Raw genomic sequence first — 11,266 nt, forward strand, 5'->3', positions numbered from 1 at the left:
GAGGCTGCAAAGAAGCTGCGGGTTGGAACTGGATGATCCTAATGTCCTTTCCAACTCAAATCGTTCTGTGATTCTATGATTTTGTTCAGGATTCGGAACAAGGAGCGAGCAACTGATGATGAGGCTTGGCTGTGCTGTTTGTCCTATCCCTCCCCCAGCAGCTCCATCAACTGAGCAGCAGTGGCTCAGCTCCCTGTGCTTCCAGAAGAACAACAGAGGTAATTCCAAGTGAGGACCCATTCACCCTCCTTGCAGGCTGTAGAGCATGGGTGTTACATGGACAGCTCAGGCAGTAGCAGAGCAGGGTGAGCATCTGTGGGAGGAACAGCTGCTGTTCTGAAATGCCAAGCTCTGCCACTGGATGTGGGGATGCCGGAGCTGCTGCTTTTGACACATGTGAGCTTAAGACAAGGCAGAAATCCCGTTCCCAGTCTTGATTATCCAGTACCAAAAGCATGTCGGGACCCACAGCTCCCTCCCTGTACAACACGGGTACTCCCTTCCCTCCACCAGCAAGGCCTGAGCAGAGCCACGTACAGGGAGGGAATGCATCCCACAAAGCCTGACCTACCCCCCTCTTCCCAAAATGCTCTTCCTTTGCAGAGCCTTCCAGTCTGTACAAGGATAGGGATGTGGATGGCACCTCCACAGACCATGGGGCAATGCAGGACAGCCTTTCCCTGGGAATTTTGCACCTTCTTTGGACTGCCAGGCAATGGAGTCAGCAAAGGGTTAAAGCCCCCAGGCCCACAGCAACAACTTTGGGAAGAGGAACACTGGAACTCAAAAAGAACATTTAGGGGCACAGACAGCCACAAACTCCCTCTGACCCACTCAAAGGAGGACAAACAGCGCCCACCTGCCACTGTAGACACGGGTAGACACTTACTGAGAGTGAGGCTGAAACCAGCCCAGATGACAACCTCCCCCTCCTCCTGTGTCTTCAAAAGCAGCACCTATGGTGTGGAAGGTGTAGTGCTGTGTGCTGGCACTGAGAGAGCCTGCCCAACCCACATGCGTGCTCCCAGCACCCCCTTGTGCCCAGCACCATAAGCTGAGGCACCTGTGAAACGACCCCTGTGGGTTATTTAGGAAGCCTAGCTCCAAATATGTGATCATGGAGGTGGGGATCAAGTGGCAAAGTCTGGCACTGCCGCTTTGCTGGTGCCTGAGGTTGGAGTAGCAGCGCCTGCACACCCATCTTCATGAACCTGAGCACCCAATGGAGCAGCTGTCCCATCCCCAAGCTGCCGGCCCATCCTGGAGCCCAGCCTGTTCCCAGGGATCGTTACCAGGAGCTCGTGTGTTTGGTTGCAAACAAAGCAGCGGTGGGAGCCAGGCGCTCGTGTTTGTGTGCCTGCAGTTGCTCAGGCAACTCGGGGTGAGCCAGGAGCTGCCAAACTCAACGGCAGCCAGGGCTGAGCCCATGGCACAGCAGCCCCGCAGCGGCATGGCTGAAAATGGGCTCCCACCACTAGGCAAATGGGCTCTCACTTCACGATCCCACTGAACACAATCAGACCAAGGGCATCAGTGCGGACAGGGCTTTATTGCCGAGCCAGGTTACAGCATGGGGCTGCAGCATCCTTTGGTCTGGACTTCACGAAGACAGCAGGATGCCATGGCGGGGGTTCACGTCATAGACCTTTGCCGACAGCCAGGCAACACCAAGCTCTCCTGGGATGCATTCCGAGCCTGGGCTGGGATCATTCCAGCAGCACCGACACTAACAGTGCTGGGTGAGAGGCAAAGCTGGGGTAGCCCGGTGGTGAAGGAAGGAGGTGGTTGCACTGCGGGGCTAAGGCAGGTCCTCAGGAGGTCTATAGGGAAGACAGGCTGTGGTTCCTGGTGGGACTAGCAGGAAGGGTATCCCAGAAGCTGTGCCTGAGGTAGGGAAGGCGCCAGCGGGGGAGGGGTGCCCTGAGAAGCAGTGCTGCTAGTGTGGCAGGGGGGTTGAGGTGACAGAGGGGGACACATGAGGGGCTGGCGGGTGTCACAGCATGGTGGGGAGACAGACATAGCGCTGGAGCAGAGCACATGGCCTGGCGGCATTCCCAGTCCCATCAGCGTTGGGCAGCCAACATCCTGCCAGCCTGGAGCTGGCTCCAGTGCAGCCTCCCAGGTCCTACATTACACGGGGATGCCCCAAGGCTGACACAAGCCCCACGGCCAATGCACAGGGACCACAGCGGTGGATGCCATGGGCACCCGTCCCTACTTTTTCACTTTGGCGTCGTAGGTGCCTGCATTCTTGTAGGCACTGACGTAGCCACTGGTATCCACAATGTTCTCCCGCCCGCTCTTGCCCTTGCCTTTGCCACTCTCATCAAAGCGCTCTTTGTGAGACCCTGTGTACTTGGAGGTGTCCGTCAGCCTCTCCACAGCCCCCACCGTCTTGGCTTTCTGCAGTGGGGAGGTGGGATGTGGTTAGTCAAGAACACAGCTCACCCTCTTCATCCCTTGCCCCACTGACCTATGCAACCCCAGACCTACGCCCACCACACTTATGGCCACTCAGGCCATGTGGGCCCTGGAAGGCATTTGCACTGCAGAGCTCTGTCCTCCCCTCTCAGCCATCCCTCCTCCTCCCACCACCTGACGGGCTCTTCACTCACCGTGACACCCACATTGATGGGCTCCTTCCCTGCCACCAGCTGGCAGATGGCTTCGTATGCCTCCTCTTTGCTCTTGTCCTTAAACCTCTTGGGGGCCAGCTCCTCCAGCGCCTTCTTGAACTCCTCGTAGTTGATGACACGGGCCGTCTTCCCTCTGCAAGCAGAAAACCCAAGCAGTCTTCATGTTGCACCTACCTCCAAACAGGCAGCAGTGGGATGAGTACATCAGAAAGACTTTGTCCTTCACCAGCCTCAGGCCCCTCACGCGCCTCTGCAATGCAGCCATGGCCTGGACAATCCTGGCTGAATAGCAGAGCTAAGCACAGCCAATGCTAAGCTCCAGGGACTTTTCAGCCACATGCTGTTAAAGTCCCTGGTGCCTAAAACCTCCTCCCTGGGACTTGGGTGCTGGCGGCAGAAGGGTATGTGCATTCATTCCCACTACTCCCAGCCTGCCTGGGATGCACACTCTCTTCCCTGGCAGACATCAGTCCTTCTCTGGTCAAATTTGGGAAGGTGTGCGCAAAGCATCTCTCCCACAAGCACCTGGTCCTCACCTCTTGGGCAGCGCAGCAACCCACCATCCTAGGCACCAAAAACCTCCCGCTGCTCAGCATATCCTGGCCCCACCAGTGAATAGGCAGGTGCCCAGACAGAGGGCACGGAGGGAGCAGCACCAGTCCTTGCTCCTGCACACTGGTTGGAACACTGGATGTCTCCATGTCCTCAGAGACCCCAGAAGCAGCTCCAGGTGCCTTTAGCTCTCCACCTGCCCCTGCGGAGCAGAATCCTTCCCAGGGTCTTTTTGGGGTTGGCCAGGCCCAGGGCACACCGAGCACCCTCCTCTGCTCCCTGCAGCACTTTTGCTGGATGGGAACCTGGCAGAACCACCCAGGCACTCCCGACGCTGAGGAGCGGGAGCACCAACACCTGAGCCTCCCACCTGCAAAATTCAGATTAATTTGTTATTAGGCCTTGCCACAGCAGCCACAGAACCTCCCTGAGGTTGGGATGCTGCAGCGCAGCATCCCAGGATGCAGAGCTTGATACCAAACCCCAGGGAGTGCCGCACCACCACCCTGCACCCACCCCTGGGGCAGCTGGAGGCCCCGGGAAGCCAAGTCACTTACTTCACCTTGGAGAAGACAATGTCCACGTCAGTGCTGGTGACACTTTTGCCGTCGGTGACTTTGCAGTCTTTGCACAGCTTGGCCCAGTTCTTTCCATTCATTTCTTGCCCTGTAGCCTTGGTGTCGCCGTAGATGGCGAACTTACGAAAGCTCTCTTCCAGGGATGCCATCTCAGCGCTCCCGGCCATGGGGCTGCAGGGCAGGAAGCAGAGGGAGCTGTCACTGCTTAGGCTGTGGCTGGCTGCCCCTGCAGAGGTCCCAGCTCCGCTCCCAGCTCTGCTCCCAGAACTTGTGAGGCTGGAGGGAGCGCGGCAGGAGCTAGGTATTGGGAGAGGGCTGGCGGCAGCTTCGTACAAGCCCGGGGGCCAACAGCCAAGATGTGTCTTGAGGGATGGAGGCTTCAGATTGAGAGCTGTCAGCAGCGAGGTTGTTGGCTCCAGGGCTGGCAGGGAGTGAGCGCATCAGCCTGTCCCTTTGGGAGCACTCTGTGGAATGACGCAATGCAGCTCGCTGATCATGAGGAACCACTGCTGCCTCCAGCCCCACCTCTCCCCTGTTTGCTGCCTCTGCCAGCGTTTGTATCCCTCTGTGTGGGGCCGGCAGCAACGCTAGCTCTGGCTCACCCAAACACGGTGCCTGCAGCAGAGGTGCCAAGTCACAGATGGGCCTCTGTGTCCCCTCACAGCGCCGTGGCCACTGCCCCGTCTTGCTTCCCTGCCTGCCTTTGCTTAGCCAGCCTTGCCCTGCCACTTCAGCATCCCTCAGCATCCCTAAGCAGGCCCTCAGCATCCCTCGCCATGCACTGAGCACCGACGACACGGTAGCCAGGGCCCAGAAAATTGCTGCCACAGCGCCGCGACGTGCGGAACGGGGCCCTCGCCCAGTGCCGCGGACGGGGCCCTGGCGAGAGCAGGGAGCGGGCACGGAGGTGTCGCGGAATCTAATGCTGCGTTGCCTGGCGACTGTCGCTAGGGAGGAGCGGGAGTGGCGGGGCGGAGATGCCACCGGTCCCCGCCCGGTCCCGGGCTCCCGCGGGCCACCCACCGCCCCGGGCCCGCACCGCACCGCTCCGCCCCGCACAAAGCTGGGACTCCCCCAGCCCGGGGGACACGGGGGTACCAGAGGACCGGGACGGGCAGCGGCCGGAGCAGGGTCCCGGGGGTCCCGGGTCGGGGCTGTCCAGGCTCCGCCGCGCTCGCCTGGTCGGTCACTCACTCACCTCCCGGCGCCGCGCTCTGAGGCGGGGGGGAGCCTCCGCCGCCGCCTGTTCAAGGCGCTGCCATGGAGACGGGAGGGACTCGGGCCGCGCCCGCACAGGGCTCCGGGCCGCCCCTTCCCGCCTCCCCCGGGCAGGGCCGCCGCAAAGGCCGGGGAGCGCCCGCGGGACGGAGAGAGGGAGCCTGGGGAGCGCTGGGGAACCTCAGCCACCACCGGGCCCCTCCATCACCCTGTAGCCGCATGCTCCCTCTTGCCAACCCCTCACCCCGCATGGTGCCCTGCAGCCGTGTCCCGTGTGGGGAGTGTCTCCCTCCATAGAGAAAATGGAGCCTGTTGGTGAGTGACATAGAATCATAGAAAGGTTTGGGTTGGAAAGGACCTTAAAGCTCATCCAGTTCCAACTCCTGCCATGGGCAGGGACACCTTCCACTGGACCAGGTTGCTCCAAGCCCTATCCAATGGACCAAAGGCTGCTGCTGAAGCTGTGGGGACCGATGAGCACCGCGGTGAGCCAGTCCCCTCTGCACAGCCTGGTGAGACACCCTCGGAGCAGCCCTGGGGGCAGCCAGCCACACACCAGCCTGCCCCCCATGGGTGCTGCTTCCCTTGCGCAGAGCCCAGCCACACACAGGGCTCCCAGCAGGTGCTCCAGGCTAAAGCAGCACCCAAATATTGTGTTTGACAGGGAGTGAGTCCCAGATAAACCCACACCACTTACTCATGGCCTCAACTCAGCTCTTTGCTCAGAGCCTGCTCTGGTCTCAGCACTCCCCTGGCATTCCCCATCCAGCTGCAACATGACCAGGAATTGAGGGGATGCAGCATGAGGATTGCTGCTGCCATGAAGGGTCATAGAATCATGGAATCAGAAAACAGAGTGGTTTGGGTTGGAAGGGACTTTAAAGCTCATCCAGTTCCAATCCCCTGCTATGGGCAGGGACACCTTCCACTAGACCAGGTTGCTCCAAGCCCCGTCCAACCTGGCCTTGAACACTGCCAGGGATGGGGCAGCCACAGCTTCTCTGGGCAACCTGTGCCAGGGCCTCAGCTCCCTCACAGGGAAGAACTTCCCCTTGTCTTATCACTACAGCCCCTGCTGAAGGGTCCTGTTCATAAATCAGCAGCTTGGGTCAAACAACAGAGGCAGCTTTTGGCACGGTGTGGTCCCTGCCTGCCCTCGTCCCTGCGCAGAGGAGCTGTAGGGTAAGGATGGACACAAAAGTCTCACAGCTGAGCTATGCCAGGGGTATCAGTTCTGCTCCCTCTGCTCTGTGGTATAGCCCCACTGACAACCTACCCCTTTTGGCTGAGGGGCACATGTTCTCTGCTGAGACCTTGTTGCCAGCTTTTGGCTGGACAAAGCCCTGAGCAACATGCTCATGCTGATCCTAGCCTGGAACAGGGCCTGGAGTCCTCCAGAGGTGACCACCAGCCACCTCTGTGAGTCTGTGGTTTGGGATCACTCACCTTACCTCTGCTTTAGAGGTGGATGCCAGGGCTGCCGTCAGAGGATGCAGGCATTCCACAGCAACCTGCCCACTTTGGACAGCCCCAGATGATCACAGCCACATGAAGGATCCCGCTTTGTCACATCCCTAACCAGCCTTGTGACCTTGTCAGCTTGTTTCACAGCACAGCCAGGGGCAGGGTGACAACCTGCGGCTGCCAGGAGGCAAGGACATCCCAGAGGGAACAGTCGAGGGTAGGCAGGACACGTGGAGGCTCGTATGGAAGGGCTGGAATTCATCAGGCTGACCTCACCAATGTGTGTTTCTTTTCTGTCTAACTTGTCCTGGTAGAGCTCAAACAGGGCCAGAGAGCCTGGATGCTGCACAGAGGAGGTGGCAGCAGATGGGCTCTGTCTTGAACAAGCATGTTCTTGCTCTTCATCAAATGTGAAAGCAGGTCCCAAAGCGCAGAGGCTCAGAGGTGACAGTGCATGGCTGTGAAGTGGGAATTTAAACCAGCAAGGACCTGGGGCTGCCGTCCCACCCTGCAGACAGTGGGGAATTGCTGCTCGTGTGCTCTCTGCTTTAAGGAGGGCAGTAACTGGGGCTGCCATATTAAGACTAAGGCTTGCTGAAGGTACAGCCTTGTCCTTAGGTTGCCCTGCAGCTTGTCACTGAAGCAGGAGTCTTTGGCCCTGCTTCCAGCTTACAGATCCAGAGAGAATCCCAGGTAACTCCTGGAGCATCCAGCCCTTGCAACTCTGTAGGGCTTGGCAGCAGCAGGCTGATTCACCGAGCTGGCAGCAGGCAGGAGCTAGGCACATCGGCAGCTCTTCTGTAGGAGCTCCAGCCAGCACCGGGGGCTGCAGATCCCAAAGAGCTAGGAAGTGGCACACGGAGAGATCTGAGTGAGTGCTGCCGGGGCTGGTGAGGTGCTCCATGTGATCGGGTTGAGCAGGTCAGGTTTCAGTTCCTAAAGGCTGAGGTTTGTTGTGCATTTGTTGTCACCATGACAGCCTTGTTGGGATGGAGCACGGTCCTTGGCTGGCTCCTGCTGTTCCTCATGCAGCCCAGAAAAGGAAGCCCGAGAGGAGGCTGTGACTTGGTCCAGAGCCCGTGGCAGGGGCAGGAAATGAAGAGGAGGTTGCATAGGTCCTGTGATGTGGTGGAGGAGCTCGTACATGGCTCAGTGCTCAGCTCCCGGGGGGCCTTTTCTCTTCTTGCCGTTTCCAATAAAGGTCAGGATGTTCCCAAGCTGTCTCCTGCCCCGGGGAGCTTACTGAGCTGCAGAACTCCCATGCTTACCCAAGACACACCAAGGTTCACAACTCAGCGTCACCAAGACACAGCTTCACATGCTGGGCTTGTCCCTGCTAGGACCATGCCTATCTCCCCACCTTCACGCAGAGTCCTGGGGCACTGTGACTGCTCCAGGGTGCAGCTCAGAGCTCGCACAAGAGCACAACCTCAATGCACCCTCTGTGCTCACTCTCCCTCCTCTTTGCCTTTTGCTTCTCCCAGGGCTGGGCACCAGAGGCTTCACAGAGTGATTTCATTTCAGGAATGAGTCGCTGGCTCAGCCACACTGGGATGGGATGAGGTTATGCAGGAACGCTGCTTCTCTGGAACAAGTTGCTACCAAACAGAGGGAAGTGTTTCGGAGGTTGTGCAATATGTATACGGTAACCCCAGCAACAGCGTGTCCACACGGCATCAACAGGGCTTAGCTGCAGCGGATGAGCAGTGTGTGTGTGTCTCTGTGTGTGTGAAGGGTGTGCCAGCTGCTCTGGATCGGCTCAGGATGCACAGTGCCAGGCAGAGAGGAGGGGGGAATAAGCTCTAGCAGGAACTTCCTTTCCCCGCCCCTCCCTGCAGTTCAAGGCAGCCCCTTGGGATGCTCTAAAAAGCAGAGCAGGAACAGCCTCACTGAAAAGCATTTCCCAAAGCAAGGCCCCCTTGACTTCAAAGAGAAAACAAAGAAGCTTGAGTCAGGCCTGAAGATGAAAGCAAGCTGGGTGATGTCCCACACGAGAATAAGGCTTACAGCAGGCACTGCAAGACCTGGCATGGCTGCTGGTGACTGTGATTGATGATTGCAGACTCTGGAAAGCTGTCACCATTCTGTAAATGCATTTCTTGGTCCTAATAAAAAGCCACAGTGTCTTGCACTGGAAATGGCCAGTCCAGGGCACTGCCTCCTGCTGATGGGAGAGTTCATGCCCTGGCAAAAACGTTGTGTTTAGTTCTGGAGAAGGTGCTTGGAGATGCCAGACCTCAATGTTTCTGCAGTGATGGGGAGCTGAAGGCATCAGGATTTCTGCTGTCACCTTACCTCAGCTCTCTCTTAGGCTGTAGCAAGGACTCAGCTCATGGTCATTTCAATCCTCTGGTGTCACGGCCAGGACCACTTTGCCTGCACACTGGCTCTTGCAGCAGTACCCAATGTGACATGTTCCTTTTGCTTGCTGCCACAGGTCTACAACGGACCTTCCTCACCCAGGGCAGCAGAAATGCCCTTGGCACCTGAACCTGCAGGATATCTACATTGTGGCCCCAAAAGAACAGGAATGAGGAAGGGAAGGAGGTAGCCCGGGCTATGCCTGCTCCTGCAGTGACCAATTCTCTCCCATGCAGAACTTTCATGCCTTTCTGGGGTACCACACGCAGCACCCAAACCCATGTGTATATCACAAAGCAGCATCTACAAAGGGCCTTCCCAGCATGAAGCAGCTCAGCAGCTGCCCTTGCAAAGGTTCATCCTTGCTGGGAACTGAGCTGGGGCAGACAGGAGCTAAACCTATCTCACTCTCACCATTTTCACTCTTTGGTGCCAAAAATGCACCTTCAGCAGTTCTCCTTTAATGTGGTTATGGCAAAAACTCCCACAAAACCCAGCCAAAATCAAACACATGATCTGCCTGGGGCCCATGACATTCAGGACATCAGGGTCCCACCGGTCTGTTCTGCTGGGGCCCGGTTCTTCACTCAGCACCCAGCAGCCTCAACACACAGCCAAGGCACTGCACATTTTTCAGACAGTAGTGAAGAAAATATTCCATGTCTCAGCTGAAAGCAGCAAAAGGATATCTCCCCTGTCCACAGAAACTCCCAAACTGGGGACCCCAGGGCATCCTGTTGGCCTCCAGTGAAAATCATGGTCTCTCTATCCTTGTGGAGAAGCCTGAGGGCTTAACCAGCACAGCCCAGCAGCACATGGAGCTCTGCACTGGTGGTAGCTGGACAGAGACCCTTCTTCAGGTAGGTGCCTGGGTCACACTGCCAGAAGGTACCCCTGGCCACAGCAGCAAGGAAGCTGTGAGGAGTGTGACCACAGGCCAAACCTTTCTGCAAATTAAAACATTATCACTTCAACAGCTACATAATACTTCACTTCTGCTGATCAATCACTCATGTAATTCAATGAAGAGTCAAGGCTCCTCACTCCAGCTCTTACAAGAGTCAAAAATCAGACAACAGAGAAGGATACTAAACCAATTCTTTAAAGAAGCCTGGGGTTAGTGATCATACCTCTGCTGTCTTGCCAGAATTCCCCATGGACTGTCCCAGGGAGTGCTCAGCCTGTCTCTGAACCACACATACCCCATAAAAACTTCAGCAAAGGGAGGACTCATCTACTCCAACTTCAGCTCTGCAAGGATCAGGGGTTTCCAGGAGCAGCTGCAGCACTACCTTCTCCTTGAAGGCAAGCACTACTTGAAATGCCCACTGCATGAGCACCACACAGCATGGTGTGGGCCAGGTGACACTGCTGGGATGCTTCCTGATGGAGCCGGGCCAGTTGCCAGCACTCAGGGGCACTCCTGGGATGGAATGAAGCTTTCAACATAGAGCAGGTGCCTTCCTGCCTCTCTCTGCTGAAGTCGGCTCTCCAAATGGAGAACTGTCTGGGTGTAAAGCTCCAGGGGGAGTGGACTTTGCATGGACCTCAGAGCAGCACAGAAGCCAGTGTGAGCACTGGGATGATGGGCAACAGCAAGGCTGGGAGTCCAGCCTGCCTGTCCCATGCTAGCTATGCCCAGAGGGCATTGGTCCCCAGATATCCCATCCTGCTCTGAACCATTTCTGATGAATGCTCAGCAGCCTGAGCTAGGCAAGGGGACAAACAGCTTAGCTCCACTCACACGGTACCCCGCTCTGTCTTACCCTTAACCTGCACCTGCCATAGTCTGGAAAAAGGGTTGGTCGTGGTTTCCATGCATCAAAACATTTAATGGCTTTAACCTGACAGAGAGGAGATTGAGATGAGATCTTAGGCAGAAGTTCTTCCCTGTGGGGCATGCTGAGGCCCTGGCACAGGTTGCCCAGAGAAGCTGTGACTGCCCCATTCCTGGCAGTGTTCAAGGCCAGGTAAGACAGGGCTTGGAGCAACCTGGTCTAGTGGAAGGTGTCCCTGCCCAGAGCAGTGGTTTGGAACTAGATGAGATTTAACATCTCTTCCAACTCATGATTTGGTAGGTTTCTACGATTTGGTAGGGTGATAAGGGCTCCCCCTCCTCTACTGGTGCACCTATCTGTTCACACACAGCCCAGCACAGTGCAGCAGCAGTGGCCTCTCCAGAAACAGTGCATCCTGCCATGCCAGGGAGGCAGGGACTGTGCCAGTGCCATGGTTGTCAAGTGACAAATCACTGGGGCGCATCCATGTCATTCTGGTATGTGCGTAGCTGCTATCCCAGGCTCTGAGATTAGCTGGCTGCTAGGCAGATCTGGACCTGCTGGCAGCTCCGGCCTCAGTGCTCAGATGGGAATTTGGAATGGGGCATGCAGCCTGGGGAAGCCAGGAGGGCAGGGAATGCTGAGGTACTGTAGCATGGCAGCCCAGACAGCTCAAGCT

The 11,266-nt window shown here is 57.3% G+C and overlaps 1 protein-coding gene across 1 annotated transcript; it reads right to left on the reverse strand.

Annotated features, from left to right (window-relative positions):
* Positions 1-2,214: 2,214 nt before the first annotated feature.
* Positions 2,215-3,933, reverse strand: TPPP3 (tubulin polymerization promoting protein family member 3; the record flags this gene model as incomplete). Its single annotated transcript, XM_080638047.1, has 3 exons — positions 2,215-2,403; positions 2,616-2,769; positions 3,746-3,933. The coding sequence occupies 3 exons, from the start codon at positions 3,931-3,933 to the stop codon at positions 2,215-2,217; spliced, it is 531 nt and encodes a 176-aa protein (XP_080494173.1).
* Between the last annotated feature and the right edge of the window lie 7,333 nt (positions 3,934-11,266).

The sequence above is a fragment of the Psittacula echo genome (genome assembly GCF_963264785.1).
Source record: "Psittacula echo genome assembly, chromosome: Z".
NCBI lineage: Eukaryota > Metazoa > Chordata > Aves > Psittaciformes > Psittacidae > Psittacula > Psittacula echo.